The 22,712-nt window shown below is 31.0% G+C and overlaps 1 protein-coding gene across 2 annotated transcripts in view; it reads right to left on the bottom strand.

Moving 5' to 3' along the window:
- Positions 1-321: 321 nt before the first annotated feature.
- LOC124497072 (uncharacterized) overlaps positions 322-22,712 on the bottom strand; it is a 37,186-nt gene continuing 14,795 nt past the window's right edge. For both annotated transcript variants that reach the window (XM_075732871.1, XM_075732870.1), the window contains exons 3-7: positions 21,929-22,335; positions 16,147-16,670; positions 10,222-10,408; positions 1,018-1,314; positions 322-938 (exon numbers count right to left, since the gene is read on the bottom strand). In XM_075732871.1, coding sequence (XP_075588986.1) covers positions 688-938; positions 1,018-1,314; positions 10,222-10,408; positions 16,147-16,670; positions 21,929-22,335 — 1,666 coding nt within the window. In that variant the 3' untranslated portion in view covers positions 322-687. The remainder of the gene's footprint in view (positions 939-1,017; positions 1,315-10,221; positions 10,409-16,146; positions 16,671-21,928; positions 22,336-22,712) is intronic.

Genomic DNA, 22,712 nt, shown 5'->3' with positions numbered 1-22,712 from the left:
GTCATACCAAATATTGTTTCGGTGCCGGAATTGGAATTTTCCTCTCTTTCTTTTTCCTTCATTTATCGTTGTTCATGTTGAATAAATAATTTTTACGTAGGTGTGTGTGTGTATGTATGATCAATGATGATCAGAAAAAGGAGGCGTGTGATTGAATCTACCTACTTGAATTGATGGGCATTGATGATGATGATGATGATGATGATTATAATGTTTGAGCTGCTGCTGTATACTCTGTGTGTATTTAATGTCTTATCAAATGTTTAAATCGTGTGATTAATGAGAGAAAAAGAGAAAATGATCTTCAATAAGAAAAAAAAATTGGGAGATGAAAACAACTAACGAATGAATAGAAATTTATGCTTCTAAGAATGAAGATGAAGAAATTAAGCAAACAATAATTCATGTATTTACTGTGTCTGTGTGTGTGTGTGTGTGTAGGTGTAGGTGTTTTGTCTATATCAATCAATCAATATTTGATGTTCAATAATATAATATGATAGGATGAAAAAGATGTGATGATGATGATGATAATGATGATAACGATGAAAACAAATGCAATTAGAAACAACAAGAATAAAAAAAAAGAAGCAAAGAATGAATATGAAGAAAATTTTTGTCAATTAGGATCATTATTAGGAATTGAAAGTTTTGATAGGTTTTGTTTTTGTTCTATTTCTTTGTTGTTCACCAAACTGGTGTTTCAGTCATTGTTGAAAATGTTGGCGGACCAGAATTGGCTGAATTTGGTCGACCAAATGTATCCGGTGTCATTACTGATAGATTTAATGAACCACCATCACCACCACCGGCACTACTACTTGGTGATACAGAATTTCTTGATTGACCACCACCACCACCACCGGCAGCGACCATGGAATCTGGACCTAAACTGTTTCCAGATATGAAAGGAGCATCAGCACCAAGATTTATTATTCCTATGAAAAAATTTCAGAAAAAAAAATCATATGAAAAATAAAATTGCTATAAATGAATAAATATAATCAAAACACTCACCTGGTTGATGAATATTAGAACCTGGTTCATGCATATTTGGGGCAGAAACTGGTGGCGGTACTTGTGTCCGATGACTATTTGGTCCGGATGAAAATGAAAGACCACCATTATTTGGACCGTTTGAATTCGATCCACCATCTACACCGTTTGTACCTGGTGGAGGTGGTCCAGATAGTGGTGGTGGTCCTGATTGACCTTGTGGTCCATTATAAAAATCAAAATAACCAGATGTATGTGATGGTGGTGGTGGAGGCGGTGGTGGTCCATTGAATTGAAATTCACTTGGATTACTTGAATCTATACCATCATTCAAAGAGAGAAAAACAAAATAGAAAAAAAATAATGAAAATCTAAATATATGAATATTGAAGAAGAGGAATGATTTCAATAAAATAAAAAAATGCTATCATCTTATCGATATATTTCGTGATGCTACCGTGTTGAATTCAAACGAACGAAAAAAAACATAGTGAATTCTGACATTTATAAATCATCATTTCAAACCAATGATTGAACAATTAGTCAAAAATTGAGAGCAATCAAAAAAGAAAAATAAATTGATTCTACATATGTGTGTAACTAAATACCAAGCAAGCAAGCAAGCTTCACATTATCATCATCATCATCCACTTGGGTCAGATGATTTGACTTTTGATCATCCCTTCCAAAAAAAAACAACAACAACAACAAATTAGTTTGTACACAATCTATTCATCTAATATTTTGTCTTTCTCTCTATCTCTCTCTCTCTCTTTGGTCAATGTGGTGAATAAAATTTACCTTAACATTTTACGCGAGTAAAAATAAGTAGAACAACAACAACAACAACAACAAAAACAAAATGTAACTTGCGGCTTGATTATTTTTCCAACAAAGTTATATTATGATGATGATGAACAACAAGAAAAAAAAAGGAAATCTGGTCGACGAAATGAAGAACAAAAAATTGTTTCTAAAAGTTCTACATACTACGATGATGACATTGATGGATGTGTTTTGTTTTTGTTTTTTTTTTATTCCACAATCTTGGCCAATGCATACGGACAGTAAACTAAACTGGCCAAATTCTGTTTTTTCTTTTTGTCCAACCAATAAACAAAAAGAAAGAGAAGGGAAAACAACCAGTCGATTGAATTTTGTGAACCTTCGGTAGGCAGGCAGGCGATCTGAACATAGTATTTTGAGGCACTCCTTCAGAATGAGTTTTCTGTGTTCAAATTTTTTTGATATTAAAAATTTTTATATTTTTATTTTTCACTGGCTACTTTTTTTTGTCTGATCTCGATTGATTCTACACATTCGATTCGATGATCATTCAATTGTCGCACACAATGAATGGTTGGGGTAGTAAAAAAAAAATGAATTATATTCGACGTTGTCGTCTACTGTGCGAAAATCTTTCAAATGCGAAAAAAATTGCCATGAAGAAAAAAAATGATAGACAAACCAGAGAGAAAGAAAAAAAAACCGCAATCAATGTTCAATGATGGCTAATTCGTTGCCCTGGTCAAAGGTTATGCCAACCAGGCAATAATGAAAACAACGAGAAAAGAAAAAGAAAGCGTGAAAAGCGTGACTGGATTTTCAGTGAATTCATTCCAAATAGCCAATAGCCAATAGCCAACAACAACAACAATAATATCAGACAGAATATCGAATCGATCACCAATATACAACTGATATAAAGCTTCTGACATTTTTTCAAAGTAAAAAAAAAATTGCGTGATGCTTAAAAATGATGCGGCTACCCAAAAAACTTAAATTTTTTTTTATATATTGGCATTAATTCGACTGCCGTGATTCTTTTTTTTTCACAAGAAATAAATGAAAATCCAAAATTTTGACAGAAAAAGAAACATTCGTCCATCAAAATCATTGAAATCGAAACTAAGACAGAAGATAAAAAGTGTGATGGGTGTGTTTTTGGATCTCAAATTTCAACAACTCTTCAAACACACAGACATCGATATCGATATAATCGATACCTCACACACACACACAGAAAACAACAACAATTTGGACACATAACAACACACAAATCACGCAATCGAATGATTAGAACCAAAAAAAAAAAAAAAAAAAACAAAAACAAAAACCAAATAATAATCATATTGATATCAATTTCGACTTTTATATTCAAGACAAACAAACAAAAAAAACTAAACTACTACGAAACACCTACCAAACACAAATTGTTAGCCAATCAAAAATCGATGCCAATGATGATGATGATGATAATAATATCAAACAAAATGCTAACCTCAAAATACATTTGAATAAATGGTGAATAAAAAAGAACATATATAAAACAACAGCAACAAAAATCGGAAAAGAAAAGAAAAGAAAATCAGCTCTATATAAATATAAATAAGAGGCTTTTCATCATCATCATCAACATCATCTGACAGTTGTTCAATGTTTTCTTTATTCTTATTCAATTCATTTGCACGCAATGTTCATGAGGAGGTCCAGAGAGAATGTGATGAAGAAGAAGATTGAAGACTGAACTGAACTGAACAACAACAACTAGAAGAATGAGAGCAAAGTTTTGCTGCTCATCATCGATGATGATGATTATTATTTATAGAGTTTTTTTGTTGTTGTTGTTGTTGTTGTTGTCTGGATTTTGATCTTCTAATGTTGTTTCAACAACCATGATGATGTGTTGTGGGTAAGACTGTCAATTTTTTTTTGTATATTCTTTGTTGCTGAAGTAATTTTCATTTTTTATTTATGCACATGGATTGGAAACTATGTTGACAACAACAACAACTACTGTGATTGTTTTTTTTCGAAGACAATCAATAAATTGAAGAATTGAGAATTGGCAAATGAGGATTCTGTTTGGTACACCCTTTCCACTATGGAAATATCGAATAAAAAATCAATTTTTTTTGGCAAAATTTTTCAATGAAAAAAAAGAAAGAAATTCAAGAAGATATTTTTCCATATGGCCAAACCCGAGACATTGAGTGAGTAAAATGAAATGATGCCTAGCCTCTCTGATTCATCATATGATGATGATGATGAAAGAATGAATGAATGAATGAATGGATAGATTGGCCCCGGATCATGATGATGATGATCATCATCATCATGGTCTTCGATCTTTTCTTGTTTTTTGATCTGTTTTTTTTTCTTGGTTTTCCATGTGTGTGTGTGTGTATATAAACCCGCGAATGATAATTAATGATCTTTCAGAACTTCGTGTATACCTGATCGATCGATCGAAGCTATATATAAATGAATTTCAAAGCTTCTGCTGCTCCTCTTTTATTCGAGTTTGAATTTTTTTTTTGCTTTGCTTTCTTTAGGTTTTGAAACCAAATTCATTGAAGCTGATCATAGTTAACCATCAACAACAACAACAAAAAAACGAACGAACGAAAGAAAAAAAATCGTTAGTTCGAAAACTATTTTGAAGTGAAGAATTTTCTCATTTTCACCATCTTCATTCATCGACACCACTAACTATTAATGAATCTAAATCTTTTAGAGAAAAAAAAGGAAAAAAAACAACAACAATCTTTATTTGAAACTGAAAACATTTTGCTCTGATTTTTTTTTATTTTATTTCTCCAAATGCAGCCTGTTTTTTTCATCCATTTCACTGTGTATTCGGCTTCATCATCATCATCATCGAATGGTTTTTTTTTGTTTGATTCATTTCCTTGGCCAACCAACCGACCAATCAACCAATCGAAATGTGAAAAAAAAATTAAGAAATTGACTTGGCCAATGAAAGATCATCATCATCATCATCAGGTTGAACCGAACAACAAAAAAAAACAGAAGAAAGAAAAAACTCGATGGACTGACTGACCGATCGAAAACTAAACACTCTAAACGATATTGAAAAAAACGAAAGGCAACGCGATAGGAAAAAAAATCCGATAAATCATCAATTTTTTTCCCATTCTAGGAGCAAAGAAATGAAATCATTCATTTTATTTCATATATAGATATATATTCTTCATGTTTTCGCGTTCGAGTTAATTTTTTTTTTCATCTTTTTTTCTGAATTTTTTTATTCTTTTTTTTCATAATAATAATAATAATAATAATTTGACGGTCTTGAATGATTTTTCATTCATCATCAACGGTCATTTAAAAATGATTCCCGAATGAAAGAAAAAAAAATTTTTTTTTTACCGAATTTCAAACCTTTGTAACAATAACAACCATAACAACTAAGCAATATTTTGACCATCATCATCATCATTTATGTTTTGTTCATTGAACTCAATGGTAAAATTTTTGTTTTTTTTTAGTGAATTAAATTGTTATATCTGGTAAATGTGGAAAAAAAATGTTGCATTTTTCCTCGATGGATAAACTCAATCATCGAATGTAACTTGTTGTTGTTGTTGTTTGTAGAGGATATGGTTTCATTTTCAATTAAAATAGACAAGAAAAAAAACAATGGTCATACGAAAAAAAAATGCAAATTAAGGTGCGCCAAAAATCATCATCATCATCATTACCATGTCCTTTTCGGATGATCAACAAAAAAAAAATGAATTGAATAAAATATGGTGGGTGTAGTAAGTAGTAGTGGGTGGCACTGTCTACATGAAATGTACCTATGTGTCCATCATCATCATCAGCATAATCATTATCCAACATCATCAGTGATCATCATCATTATGCAATTGATGGTCGTGGCCTATTCTATAAAGATTGAAAAATCTGACAAATTATAAATTTCCAGAATTTTATGCTTCATTATTCAAAGTAGAAAAAATTCAAATTTTCTGACAAAAGTCAAAGAAAATGTTGAAATAAAAAAAAAAAATTCACACACACACACACAGAGCAGCAGCAGCAGCAGGTATAACATTCATTGCTAGTCATTTAGTTATGGTTATCATAATTGACGATCATCATCATCATCATAATTATTATCACCACACCATTACCATTACCATCATCACCAAATGGTGATCAAAATGAGAATTATACAAGTGTGATTTGACCATCACCAACACCGACAACACCAACCACCATGATCATCATTATTATCAACACGAAGACAAAATGACAATTTTTTCTTTTTATCGTTCAAATAAAACAAATTCAAATCAGAAAAAAAGCGCATGAATATTCAATATATGATGATGGCTTTAAAAAATAAATAAATTCAAGATAAAGATCAACAACATTTCTTGTACAGGGTTTTTTTATGAATTTTTTTTTTTTTGGCCACACTGAAAAAGTTGAAATAAATGAACCAAATGAAATATATAGATCCATTTATAAGGATGCGATGTTCATATTTCAGCCAAAATCATTTTTTATGAGCTAAATTTATCATCAAAATTTACAAAAAAAAAACAAGATATTCCATATGTGTGTGTGTGTGTGGCATATTGGGCCATGGCTATAGTATCAGTGTTAGTTTCGAGAAAAAAAAAGGAAAAAATTTTTTCACATGAAGAAATGAAATATATCGAAATGAAAAAAGGGCGTTACTTTTAAATGTCTGTGTGTGCCAAAAAAAAAAGAAAAAAAATTCAAGAATAAAAATAACTTCTTTCTCAACATGTATGGATGGATATAATTATAAAGCAAAACAGAATTCTGATTCTAATTTTTTGTTTTGTTTTCTTATTCATCCAAAAATGTAAAAAAAAATAATCAAAGAGAATTGAAATTATTATTACAAGATCCAGACATGTGTGTTAAATGTTTTTTTTTTTTTGCTGGTTGTGAATGACATCTGGATTCTGTAATGATGTGATTGCATTTTGAATTTGAATTTCCGTTTTGTTTATTTTGGGCAAGAAAAATGAAAATTCAAAAAAAAAAATTTGGATGAATCCAATAAGAGGAGAAGAGGAAAAAAAATGGAGCTATGAATGAATATTTTTTATTCTTTGCCCATTCATTGGTCATTTTTTGTTGTTGTTGTTGTTGTTGTTGTTCACTCTATCTCCTTGATGATGACCACTTGGTGGTGATTTTGATGATGACGATGGCCATATCATCAACATCACATATTTTGTCGAATAATAATTCATCATTCGACATCATCATCATCATCATCATCACACAATTCAAAATGTAGCCACCACCACCAAGGCAGGCGAAAAGATATTATGCATTGTCCGCATACCAATCACGATTTTTTTTTTGTTTCGCGTTTCATCGTTCAAATGTAACATAACAAAACATGGAAAATATTCATTTGTTGTTGTTGTTGTTGTTGTTCATGGCTGATGATGATGATGAAATATTCAATGTGAATAACATAGACACACACACACACAATAATCGCTCATTTTTTTTTCTTGCTATACGAATAAATATAGAGCAAAATGTCTGTAATATGTAATATATCTAATGAATGTGAATGTGTCAGATTCATATATATGATCAGATTTTTGTTTCTAGGTTTTTTTTTCTCGCTGTGGTGGCGATGGTGGTGGTGGTGGTGGTGGATATAATTTTTAATTATTACAAATCATCTAAATTCATTGTTTCCCCTCTGTCATTCTCACTCAATACTTAAACCTCAGAGAGAGAGAAAGAGAGCTACCTACCTACCTATTGCGGTTTTTATTTTCTGGTTGAATCTCAATAGGATTCTCCACACACACACACACACACACACACACACGCACAAACGTTGTATGTATGTGTGTTGATCATATGTCAAAATGTGTTTAGAATGCTCAATCATAATCAACCAAAAAAAAAAGAAAAAAAAACAACATGAACAAAGATTTTTTATTCTTTCCGTCAATGTTTTTTTGTCGAAATCGGTCTGTCTTTCAGTCTGAATCTGAATGAACAAAACTGTCTGTGTGTGTGTGTATGTACACACATAGTGAATATATGTATTATATAGAAGAAAGATATTAGAGATCACCAATGAGAAAGAAAAAAAAACAAGATAGATCGAATAGATATAAAACTTGAAAAATAAGAATTGAACTACATATAGTTTGAACATTATTAAAAGACATGATGATGATGACACGACACGACATCATCATATAACGCTGTTGTTTTTGTTGTTGTTGTTAGCTCAAATCGTATACACAAATTGACCATAGTGTTGACATGTTCACATGACAAATGACCGATCATCATCATCCTGGAAAAATATGATTTTTTTTCCTTGATTGTTGAAAATATGATTTAGCGATGATGATGATGATGATGATGAGTAGACGAAAAAAAAAGAATTATTAGATTCATAAGATTTTAGACTATATATATTTGGCAGTGATGGACACATTTTTTTGTTCAAATTTCATGATGGTCAAAAAAAAAAGGAATGGTGTGAGAAATCGGCCATGCATTTTTTGTTGTTATTGTTGTTGTTGTTTTGGTACAATTCGTTATCTGTCATTGTGATCAAGTCAATTAAATTGATCTACCTGATAGATACAGACAGGATATAATAAATACGTGGATGTTTTTGTACGTGTATAGGAAACGAAATAGAACACTATACACTCGGTTGGAGGTCATCCTGTTTATTATTTTTATTTTTTTTGCATAGAAAAAACACGTGTTTTGTTTTGTTTTTTTTGGTGGTCAATATAGTCAAGTCGTTTTTTTTGAATTATTTTTGTACATGTGTGTGTGTGTGTGTGACTAACGGATTTATTGGTCGATTGATTTGAATGAATGGATTATTGAATGAATGAATGAAAAAAAAAATGTGAATTTCATGGAGAAAACGATTGGGAAAAAAATTTTTTTTTAACTACAAATTTTACAAACAAATAAACGAAAAGTCATTATTTCTAAATTGATTCCATTGATTCAATGAAATTTTCTTCTTCTTTTTCTTCTTCCATTATCATCATCATCATCATCATCATCAACAGCACGAAAATTTAAAGAAAAACAAGCCATAACGAATCAAAACATCGAATCTCTTTATCATCAACGATATAAACAGAAATATTTTTTTTTGCAAAACTTGAATAATGTAGGAAATAAAACAACAACAACAACGAAAAAAAATTGACAAATTGAAAATTAGGGAAAAAAACCACAAACAACTACCGGTGTTCCCCTTTTTTTTCATCATCATTGTTTTAGCCACATTAGATTAAAGATAGATAGATAGATATGCATGACATTTATACTAGACTCATCCACTAAGCATGACTGGTAGCAAAATAATGTGATGATGAAGATGATGATGGAAATCGGTTGAATGCGTGATTAATTTATTTGAAATTTTTTTTATTATTGAAATGAATACCTGGCTATAATATCAAGCCATTGTGTGTGTGCATGTATGTCTTCAATGATTTGTATAAGATAATACAATCATTGGACAATCATCATCATCGTTATATTCATAATCATCAACATGAAAAACAATCGACTATTATCATCAACAACAACGTCGGTGATGATAATATGATGATGATGATCATCATCATCATTATTATTATTATTGCCTAGAAGATAATTTTGTTACTGTTGTAGAGCTACCGAAATGCCTAAAAACACTCCAATCTTCTGTATGGCTTACGAGTTACATAAGATTTGTTCGAATTTAGCTGTTCCAGATAGTACAGATGGTCGAAATGGGTTTTGCTGATCGATGAAAAATCTACCCGTGAATTGTGTAGTGAGATTTCTGGATGACCAAATGAATAAAATTTTCATCTATCATTTTTTTTTAATTTTTCTTGAATGAAAAAATGGCCTGGTTACAATCATCAATAATGATGATGATGATGATTGGTCAAAAAAAATATTAAAAAAAAACAATAATCAGGATTGATGATAATAAGCATATATACAGTTTGCTGTTTAGTAATATTTTTAGATCATCATAAACAGTAGGCATGGCTCAATTTCTTTTCAAATTCAGGAAGCGAAATTTGATGAACCAACAAACCAAAAAAACAAAACAAAACAAAACAAAAAAATTAGAAAAACTCATTCATCATCGGCATCATCATCAATCGATGATCAGTGATCATCAGACATTGTCTGTTGATGATGAAATATGACCAACAACCACCGTGGTCAACATAGAAGTCTTTCTTTCGACGATGATGATGATGATGATACATGACAAATGATCATATGCAAAAAAATGGTGATCGAACCTAATTTATATTCAAGTTTTTTTTTCTATTTCATTTGCATCCAATAAATAAGTGAATAATTTGAATAATGAAGACAGTAACAACAACAACAAAAAAAACGAAAAAAAAAACAACTTACCAGAAAAATAACCAAAACCATTATTATGATTGGCCATTTCGGGACTATCTTCAAGACCATCCGGTGTCATACCGGGCCTAAGTGGACGCATTGCACGACGATTATTGCGAAAAAAATGACGACGAGCACTAAATGAATTGACTTGTTTCATTCGTCGTTCTTTGCTACGGCGATTCTGGAACCAAACCTAAAAATGTTTTTCCAAAAATAGAATAAAAAAAATAAAATAAAATGAAAAAATTAAAGATCAAAGTTCAGACCTAGTTGTAATTGAAAACTAAATTCTTTCTTTATCTTATTTGTTTTGTGACACAATGCCCGAAGAAAAGCCGGTTATTTTTTGTTTTTTTTGTTTCTATCCAATGGGCAGTATTCAGTTCACTTGAATTCTTTATTTAGGTATTTTTTTGTGTTCATCTTTTCATCATAAAGATTTGCGCGAGTGTTTATGTCGTTTTTTTTCTTGTCTGTTTGACATGTGCATGTTTCGATAGGATTGATGAAAGAATAAAACAAAAATTCTAACTAAAACCGAGAGAGATTTCCAGCTAAAAGTTCCAGCTACAAACAACATAAAACAGAATGCACGCAAAAGAGAATACTACGTTTTCATTCATTCACAATCGAAAAGAAAAGCCTATGCTGGATGTCTGCTACCCGAATGATAAGAACCAGAATAATGACGATGATGATGGTTGGTGACAAAGACACACATACAATATAATGACAACGACCAAAAAAAAAGATGCCGAAAAACGAGAGAAAAAAAATCAAGCAAGTTGAATGCCGTTTTTCAATGATGACGAAATTTTTGTTTTTTTATTTGTTTTTACATTGAAGAATCAAGATGAAATTTCGATTTTTTTTCTCTATGCGATTAGATTGGCCTTTTAATTTTTGAATCGAATTGATTCATTTTAACCAGAAACAGAATTTCATTTTAGGTTTAAGAAACTAACTCGAACAAATCATCATCATCATCAATATCCAAAGATCCAAATAAATAATGGGGCTTGAATACCGTTCTCAGCTGTCAATTAATGATGCTCAAACGATCAACCAAGAATGAGCAAAAGAAGAATCTGGTTGTCATTATTCCTCCAGTGGCAACAATAATACCAAACAGCAGAAAAACGGCAGGATAAATGGCGGGAATGAAGTTTCATTTTTCAACACAAACACAACAACAATTGTGGAGTAAAAAAAGAAGAAGAAAAAAAAACATCAATTCAACGATGATGTAACCACATTGTGAGAACGTGAAACCGAAAATGAATCACTATAGAGTGTGACCGACCAATACACACACACACACACACAACAACAACAACAACAACAACATAAACAATTGCATTGGAAAAAAAAGAGAATGCAAAGAAAAATACCTTTTACGGCCGAAAAAAAAGCAATTCATCTTTTGAACATAATAGGAAACCAGACCCCAGTCTAAGGTCTATTACAAGGGTACTGAACGGATGGTACTGGTAGACTGAAAATATCCAAGTGAAATGATGTCTTCTGAAATCGTTATTTTTTTTTCCTCTAGAACTTTTGTTCATTTTCATGTGCATTTTAGTGTTCCAGAATGAACCAGAAACATGAACATGAACAACAACAACAACAACAACATCATTCCATATATATGGATAGACATACAAAACAGTAGTAGACATATTGCCATCAGATTTTTTTCTTCTTCTTCTTTATTATTTATTGACAATGAATAATGTGTGAACCAAATTCCTTCATGCCAATTCATCTTTTGTTATTATTCATTCCTGGTTCAGAATTTCATCATCATTCTCTCTTTCTACACCACCACCATCGCCATCGCCACCACCACCACCTTCATCATCATGAAATGTTGATGAATTTTTTTTTGGATAATACACACACACACACACACACACGATTACACGAGTTTTTTTTTAGTCGAGAATCATTTTCAGTTCAAATGAACTGTACACTACACGAGAAGAGATAAAATGGTGATGATAGCTTAAAAGCTTGCCAAAAAGAGAAAGAGAAGACTATTAACAGATTTATTCTGTCATAGTTTGTGTGTGTGTGTGTGGTAAAAAAAAAGAAGAAAAATTCATAGAATTTTTTCGTAACGTATGGTAAAATTGTTTAGAAAAAAATTGTATCTAAATAGTGTTGAATTCATGTTACATTATTGAAAAAAAATATATAGTGAGAGAATTTTTTTTCTGGTAGAATCAAGAATCCAAAAAGTGTAGCAAAAAAAAAAAATTTTTTTTTCGTTTGTTCGTTTTGTTTTGTTTTGTTCTTCTTTTCCTCGAAATCGACTTGTATGGATGTTGTTGTTGAGTGTGTGTGTGTGTGTTCAGTTCATGTTACCAAACAAACAAACTGACATTCCAGACCTAATAATTACCCGGAAATATTTGGACAATGTTTGTAAAGTGTATATATATATGCATACATTTTCAATGAAAAATTTTATTTTTTTCCACCAACATATGGCCAAAATGATTTCTTTCTCTTTTGAAAAGAATCTCTAGAATTCTCTATTTAACTATGAGAAAAAAAAATAACAAATTTAAATGGATTTTCAGAAACAACGAATGATGTTCCCATAACATTTAGATGGCCATTGTCCATTAAGTCAATATAATGTTTTTTGATGATCTTTTTTTTAAATAGCATCATTATTGAATTAAATGAAGAGAAAGCCGATTTATATTCATTAAATTCATTGATGGAATTCTTTCTTGTTTCATTGGCCAAATAGCCAAATAGATGGTTGCATGTTGCAAAAAAGAACGAATCATATCAAACGAGAAAAAAAACAAACAAATAGAAAAATTTAAACTTGAAAAACACGCATTGACATAAAATCATAATTTGCCGTTAGTCTGTGTGTGTGTGTGTGTGTGTGTGTGTGTGTGTGAATAGAAAATTCTTCTGTGATGATGATGAGAATTCGACATGGCACACGATCACAAAGAATGTAAAACGCTCAATTGACCCGAAACAAGTGAGTAAAAGTGTGTGTGTGTGTGTGTTTACATTACGAGAAAAAAAAGCCAAATAATTGTTCAGAAATAAAAAGCAAGACAAGATTGAAAAATACGAAAAAAAATTCAGATCCGCTGAGTTTATCATCATCATCATCATCATCTAGATTCGATATGGATATAAAGCAAGCGAGCAAGATGTTGAAACATGAAAACAAACAGCTATTTCTGTTTCATGTGTCAAGTAGCTGTGGTGTTAATTTTTTTTCTGTTTTTTTTCTGGTTCAAAGCATATATATGGCAAGCAAACATGGATTTCCATCAAAAAAAAACATTGATATTCATATATCAGTAAATGAATTTCATCCAAAAGAGAAAAAAAACACACAAAGTTGGTGCGTACACTACATAATTTGCCATGAAGTTTGTCGAATCACACACACACACACACCCTGAGCATTTTTGTTAAGAATATTCAAACATTAATTTCGGAAGCTACACATATACAGACACATGATGAATATAAAAAATCAAAAACAAAAAACAACAGAAAAACGGATAATGATTTAATGTTGAAATAAATTGTTTATATTATGATGATGAACACCAAAAACAACCCTTTTTATGTGGTACCCGGTTTTTGTTGTTATTATTGTTGTTGTTGTTGTTGTTGATATTGTGGTAGTTTGTTTTTCGTATACGAAACTATCACAAAGTCCAATTTATTATTGAATATTTATTCAACTTCAGTATGTCGTCGGTGTAATTTGTTGTTTTTTTTCTAGTCTAAAGTATGAGTCTGGATCTAAATGGTGATGATATTCACACATCCGATGGGTATTTTTTTTGTTGTTGTTGTTGTTGCTGTCAAAAAAAAAAAAAACAGAACAGAACAGAATAACAGAACTCTATGAAATGAACTGAAAAAGCGAATATATTAGTTACGGCGGCTATGGCTAAAGCTACATACATGATGATGATGATTTTAATTTCAGACAAAAAAAAATAACATCATACGGCCAAAGGTCATCTCATAAATACATCTGGAATGTGGTTTTTTTCACTTCTTCTTCTTCTTCTTCTTCTTGATTATTTGTTTCAATTTTCTATCTGCATATATATTTAATCTATGTGTCTGTATCTGTAACATTTTTCATTTCAAAGCCAAAAAAAGATGGATGGAATAAATGTTGAATTTATGGATTACATTGAAATTAAAACACATAGAATCAACATCACTATAATCAACCAACTGGGTGGCTAAATATATCAGATATCAAATTTTGAAATGCACTTGATTTCAAAATTCTTGTTGTTGTTGTTGTTGTTCAACAATGATGATTGCCATCATTATCATAGTAATTTTATCGGTTTATTTGTTTGTTGAATCATTATGATCAAAAATGATGTTTTTGTTGACACGACGCCAATGGCTGTTGTCATCAATGTCATCCTGTGTATATCTATCTCACTGTGTGTGTGTGTGTGTGTGTGTCTGAGACCAACAACTGTCGGACGGATATATATTCTCATTTCTCTACTTACTTTTGATCATTCATTCATTCATTTGATTTGACAAACGTGTCGACAATAAGATCAAAATATCATGATAATATAAACACACATTGTCACACGTTGGAATCATCAAGAGCAGAGAGAAGAGAAATGAACTTTTTTTTTTTTTTTTTTTTGGTTGATATACTCTACACGACCGTCATTCATTTATTCAGAAAGATAGACATACACACACACACACACACACACACACACACACACACACACAGACAGCAGAATTGAGTCAATGTTCATGTGTTTGTTTGTTCCAAATGTATAGATCGTATATTGCCACTCAATTCTTTGCTATGTACTATTTTTTCCTGGCCATCCTTTTTTTTCATTTCCTTCCCGTTTTTTTTTCACCATCGTTTATTTTGTTGTTGTTGTTGTTGTTTTTTTTTTTTTGTTTTCGATTTCGATTCATTTTCTTTTCATTACGTTTCGATTCTTTGGATCATTCATACACACACACACACACACTCATAATAAAACGATTTTTTTTGTTGTTGTCTCACATCGTCGCTAGTCACTTGACAACTATATCTGGAAATAAAATCGGTAAAAATGGTCGATCAGTTCGTGTGTGTGTGTGTGTGTCTGTTCCAAAATAAATTCTCCAACCAACATTTTCTCTTATATAACCAATTTTTTTTCTCTTTTCATTGTCATTCATTCATTCATTCATTCATTCATTTTTTTTTTTTTTTTTTGGGTGCCACACAAGCGGCAATCAAGATTACTCTAAATGATCAAGATAAGAAATGAAACTAATGCAAACACACACACACACAGTAAGAGTGTGAGAGAGTGAAAAAAAAACGAAATTGTAGCCAACCAACCAGTCAGTGAATCAACCAGACTTGATGATGATGATAATAATAATATGTAATATGGTTCAAACGCCTCAAGTCTTGGCTACCAGAAATAAAAACGAAGAATAATTCTCAGATTCTGAATCAAAACAAATATATAAACAGTGAATGTCACATACAATCATCATCATCATCATTGATGTTGATGTTGATGATGATGATAATGGTGTGACAATGTCATTTTACTACATAATATAACTACTACTACTACTAGTAGTAGATAGATTTAAGTTTATTTTGGCCACACGTTTGGCACATGTGTTTCACCACCACCACACACACAAACACATTTATGAAATTGTGATAATAATATAATCGCTAATGCTGGTTGAATTTCCCGGTTGTTGTTTTCATCATGATGATGATGATGATGATAATACATAGTTTCCTATTTTCAAATGATGATATTTTCACGAATGTGAAAGAAATGAATAAAAAAAAATGTCAACTGACAACTTTTTGTTGTTCTCTCAATGAAAAAAAATCAGAGTATTCTAGTGAAAGTATTCACATACCTGAATGACTCGCATATTGAGACCAGTTTCATTGGCCAATTGTTCACGTATATGCCTTGTTGGTTTAGGTGTTGCTTGAAATGCTGCCTTTAATGTTTCCAATTGTTTTGCTTTGATTGTTGTACGTGGTCCACGACGTTTTGTACCACCAGGTTGATTTTCATCATTACCACTACCAATACTATTAGCGGAACCGGATTGATGACCACCAGTTGGTGATGATGGATCACCAAGACCACCTAATGATGCTGCTGAACCATTTGTACAGCCAATACCGGAATCAGACATTGATGAACTTGCAGACATTGGTGATGATTTACTTGATAATGCATGATGTGATGATCCATGACTTAGACTATTCAATGATGGTAATGGGCCATCAATACCAAGTAATGTTTCATCTTCGGCATCAGAATCAAGTTCATCTTTACAGCTGAGATCTTCACCATCACCTGGTGATATCATACTATCATCAAAATCAGGATCATCACCATCATTGGTTGATTCATTTAATGTGGTTAAACCTAGAATACGAAAACAATATGTGGAAGAAAAAGAGAAAACAAAAATTACAATCATCATTATTATTATCATGGTAGTAGCATATCATTAAATGGTGAAATAAAATAATTTCAAAAAGTGTAATAATAAAGTCATAAATAAGAAAAAAAAATTTGGCATCAAAAATTTTTTGATTTACACACACATGTCCAAGACAACAACAACAGAAAAAAAATATGACGATGATGATCGCCTGATGATTGTGTCTGACTGGTGTTGACACTTTGATGATTTTTCCTTTCGTTTTTTTGCTTTGTAATATGGTATAAAGTGGTATATATGACCAATAACGATGACGATGATAATAAACTCGTCGACCAAAAAAAAAATAAATAAAATAAAAAGAAAAAATTAAACTATAGTAAGTCATTGGCCGTAAAAAAAACCTCGATTGGTAGAAACAACCGACGGTGAAGCAAATGACTGGAATGGAAAAAAAAACACGAAAACCACAAAATTTGCCATTCGAATAAAATGAAAAATAAAATAAAATTTAGAAAACTTTTTCAAAACAGTCTAGGTCCCATGGATCATCAACATAATGTGTATATGTCTAACGAAAACAAAAAGTTGATCGAATATATTAGAGTCAAGGGACATATCGATAATAATAATAATCATCATCATGATCACATGATGGTAATCGGGAAAAAAACCTCGAATCATTCACAACAACAACAAATTCATCAAGAGTCAAACACACACACACACACACACATAAACCAGAAGTTGAAACCAAATGGTAAAAACTCGAAATAAAACAAAACAAAACAAAAAATGTTTGAAATCCCAATAGAGTGATGCAATGAACACAAACCATATATACCACATCACTGATGATGATGATGATGATCTACGTCTTGGGTACAATATAATGACACACACACACACACACACATCTCATCATATTTCTCTTTACAAAAGTCCTGATCTACTATTATTGTGTAGTATGAAGAATTTTTTTTTTCAAAAAAAAAAAAAATCACCACTAAAAACATACGGTTTATTTTTCGGAAACAAAAATCAACGTATAAGGGCCATAAAATGAACAAAAACAACAACAACAACAACAACAACAACGACAAACCTGAATCATAATGTTTTGGCGAAAAATAAACTTACAAGAATCGGTTACATGATGTAAAAATGTATGGAGAATCTAATGATAATGTTATGGGTGTGTGTGTGTGTGTGTGCGTTTGTTTGTGGTTATATATGTCGTTTCAATGTGTGATTTGTTCATGAATGAATTGAAAGAATTTGGCAATGTGAAAAAAAAACTTTTCAACAACTTTTGAATGTTTGCAATCATTTTTGATGATTGTTAAAAACACAATGATAATGATCATCATCATGATAATGATGATTATCATCATCAAAACACGTTGTTGTGTGATTTAATATGATTGTATTGTATTGAAAGAGAAATTTTTTTTCCATCCAGAATATAAGAAAATAATTAAAGGAACCAAAGTTAAGAAAATGACGATAAAACATAAATAGATTCTATCAAGTGAGACTTGAACCGTTTTTTTGAAAACAATATGGATCATCAATCAATATTGAAATACGAATTTTGAATTCGACAAAAGAAAAAAAAATCCATTTGACTAAAACAACGAACATCAATAAAACTAATGATGATAACACATCATCAACGGAAAAAAACAAAATGTTGGAACATGATCTATGATCAAACGTTGTTGGAGGTGGATGAATGTTGAAAAAGATAAAAAAAAATGACATTCAAATCGTGCACGATTCTGTAAACTTTAATATGACCTTCACTAAAACCCCGATTATTCTGTGTCTGTGTGTTAAATCAAAGCATATATGGAAAAATTCTTTTGAATTAAAAAGCCCAAAGTTTTTTTTCTGTTTTTTGTTGTTGTTGCTGTTGTTGTAGTTGTTTCACGTGAATTCTGTCTATGTCTAGTACAAGTGTGTGTGTGTGTGTGAAACATGGTAATTCATACGGTATGATGCTAACATATACACCGTTTAAAAGATTACGTGACCGGTGATAATTTTGCGTGTCGATCGAGAAAAGAAGCACCCAGAAACAAGAAACAACAGCATATTTTAGACCCAGAAAAATCGTTTTTTTGGTGGTGGTGGTGGTGGTGATGCTCCAAGATCATCATCATCTCAAGATCAAAATCATTGATCAGTGAAACGAATAAATTCATGTTACACAGAACACAACAGATTTTGTTCAATATATTCACGGATTTCATAGATTCGTTTCATTAATTTTTTATTTTTTTTTATATTCGATTTCACTTGAATTTTTTTTATCCATTTTTGTTGTTGTTGTTGTTTTGTTTTACTAAACATTTTTTCTTTTTTTTTTGTTCACCACATTTATATTCTGTTTATTGATTGATAAAGTTTTTTTTTCTTTTGTATATCATGAAACAAAAAACAAAACAAAACAAAATTCTTCGGGCAAAGTTTTTCCTTTTTTAGCTATTCAACCATTGCTCGAATATCACGACTCTTGTGTGTGTGACGATAAATAAAAAAAAAAATGTGAAAAAACAGTCAAGTGTTTGATTCATCGATTCAAGTTCGTGTGATGGTGGTGATGATGGTGGTTGTTCTTGTGGTGGTTTTTTTTATGGAATAAATAAAAAACAAAATGATAAAGAAAACCTGAAAATAAAGTCGATCGGTGGTTCGATGTTGATGTTGATGTTGATGATGATGATGATGGTAAGAAAAAAAAATTCCCTTGTAGCTTTTCGTAAAGTTTCGCCTTTTTTTTGGCCATATACATTTTGTTTCACTTCAAAGTTTTATTTTCTTATTCGTTGGTTGTTGAAAGTTTGCTTCATCATCATCATCATCCATTTAGGGGAGCCAAATATCACATCATGTGTGTGTGTGTGTCAAGATTTACGACAACGACACGACCACGAAATGAGAGAAAAAACAAAAACGAAAAAACTCAACTACAAACCATTCGAATAACTAACCGAATAAAAAAAAATTCGAACGATGATCAAGACACGATCATCATCATCATCATCATTGACACAAGAATGAATCTCGTTCGTGTCCATTTTATGGTCATCATCATCATCATCATCATGGAAATCGGCAATAATCAGGTAGTGAAAAAGAAAATTTGCCCGAAACAAAAACCAAAAAAAAAAAAAAAAAAAAATATGATCCTTTTGATGACATAAATGAATGTCAAACGAATTTTTTTTCTTGAATTCTTGAATCTCAAATCTTTTCCTTGTAAAAAAACGAACAAAATCCATTACCCACCAAAATTCTTTGGCAAAATTCAAAACAACCATGGTGATGATGTTGTCCGTCAAAAAAAAAGAGGCGAACCAAATAAACTAAGAATTCTTTGAAGACACATTTGTCAGACCGTATTCGTATCGTATCGACCATATGTGTGTGTTTACGTATTAATAAATCAATTGAGGCACCAAAAAAAAAAAAGAAAAAAAATGGAAAAGACTATACCACGACGACCACGTTTTTTTGTTCAATGGTTAAAGCATATTTTCATTCAAAACAATGATGATGATGATGATGATGATCATGACAAGATATGACCACCATCAACCACATTCATATATATATCCAATATATATGACAGGCATATCATGATCATACTGTGTAAAAATCAAATGGTTTTTTTTCTTGCTCTTGTTGCTCTGTTGTTATTATTCCATTCATTCATCACACTTGCAACAAACGAAAAAAAAACTTGCTAATTTGTCGTGATAATAGTCGTAGTGATAATTCCCTTTCCACCTCTTCCCCCACCCCTCCCGAAAAAAAATCAAGCACACGAACAAAAACAAAACAGAAAAAAAATCGACAGATTAACGTCAGTGAAAATATTACAACAATAAAATCCAAAAAACAAAGAATGAAAATGTAATGCAATGAATATTTGAATCTAATGATTCTTTTTGTTTTTTTTTCATCGATAACGGAACTTGAATGAATGAATTCAGTGATGATCATTAATCAATTGAACACTGAAGAAAAAGACAGGTAAAATTTAAGGATTTTTTAAAACATAAAAATTTTACAACTTTGAAAAAAACTAAATTAATGAATGAATATGAATTCTGATTATGGAGATTTTATTTTTTTGTTTTCACTGAAAAACAACATTTTTGCTTCAACGAGTAACCTGATGAAAACCTTTTGACCTTTTTTTCTGGAAGGTCAGTAGAATATAAGAATGAAAATGAAAGAAAAAACAACAATCGATTTACAAACGATTTTGTTTTTTCATAATTAATTTTCTTTTTGGCTATCTGTTCATAGATAAAAATGAACAACAACAACCACAACAATAACAACAACGGGACCAAGCCCTACTGGAACACGGGATAGGCCTTTGGGTTTTTTTAAGAATAGCAATGAAATTCCGTTTTCCAGAGTTATTCTTGGAAATTCTCACAACGAAAAAAAAATCGGATACAATTTCGTTATGTGAAACAATACAACAAACCAAAAAAAAAGACCAAATTCTATATGACTCACACACATACACCACACATGTGGACATTACCAAAGAATTATCATTGCCAAAAGGCGAAAAAAAATTGCAAATTTGTAACTAACAAAAAAGAAACGAAACACACACATTCCAACAGCAATAACAACAACAACAACGACAACAACAAATTGGAGTGAATATGACCGGCATGAATGAAATGGTACAAATCAAATTTTGGTTTCTGTGTGCGTGAACGAAAAAAAAAAAATGCACAGACACGAATTTGTGACAATTCAATTCACATTATTTTACAATAACGTGATGTTACACACATGATGATGATGTTGATGCATGCATATACAATTGATCCCGCAAGCCAAGAATATTATAGGAAAAAAAACTCACAAGAATCATGAAATGTAAATATTATTCTAGTATTTTGGCTACAACAGTTTCAGAATTTGATGATGATGATGATGATGATGATGGAGGCAATAGTAAGAAATTTGATCAACTATCCTTTGGGCTATATTTGTAACGACACTTGTCAAACATACATACACACACACACACACATGTTAGATGAACACCAATGACATCATTTCCATCATTATCATTTTTTGAATTTATAAAGAATAATTTAATTATTGCATTGATTTTGGATGCAAATTTTATTTTTTTCATTTTGCTTTTTTTTATTTTCATACTTTCCTAATGCATATGTGACAAACAGAATATTCTTACCTGTATGATGATGATGATGATGATGATGTGGATGATGGGGATGATGATTATGTGAATGGGAATGATGATTTGTTGGCTGATGTAGTGGTGCTGGTGATTGTTGTTGTTGATGATGCTGATGATGAGTATGTTGATGATGTAATGATTGATGCGATATGGATGTAGGCGGTGGTTGTTGTTGTTGTTGCTGTTGTTGTTGTTGATGTTGTTGTCGATTATTAATATAATCCTTTTCACAAACAAAACGATTCTCTTCCAATATATACAATTGTTCACCGGTACTTAATTGTTTACGGCATACTATACAGGTAAAACATTTTATATGAAATACTTTATTACGTGCACGTCGTACTAAATCGGTGGGTAATATTCCTTGTGAACATCCTGAACATTTTGTTCCAAAACGTCTATAATGATTCAATAAATGAAATGAAAAATAGAGAAAAAAAAATTCATTAAATTTTTTCATATTTTGAAAAAGAAAGAAAAAAAATATCGAAATTAACAAACAAACAAACAAAAAATGTCATCATCAAATATTAGTGTCACAAATGTTTGCTTTTGCAGCTTTTTTTTTGTTGTAGAAAATGGATATTGATAGTAGCAACTAATATTTGTACAGACTACAGAATTTCCGATTATCACACACACACACACACAATGTGTGATATTGGATGAAATTAAAATTGTTGAATAGAATTGAATTGAATTGTATGGAGAAACCTGAAGAAAAAAAAATTATTTCAAACAAGTTACAGAATATACATTTTCACTGTTTATTTTT

The sequence above is a fragment of the Dermatophagoides farinae genome, chromosome 7, assembly GCF_024713945.1.
Source record: "Dermatophagoides farinae isolate YC_2012a chromosome 7, ASM2471394v1, whole genome shotgun sequence".
In the NCBI taxonomy this organism is placed as follows: Eukaryota; Metazoa; Arthropoda; class Arachnida; order Sarcoptiformes; family Pyroglyphidae; genus Dermatophagoides; species Dermatophagoides farinae.
The sequence above is the reverse complement of the archived record's forward strand: the minus strand, read 5'-3'. Positions and strand labels throughout refer to the sequence as shown.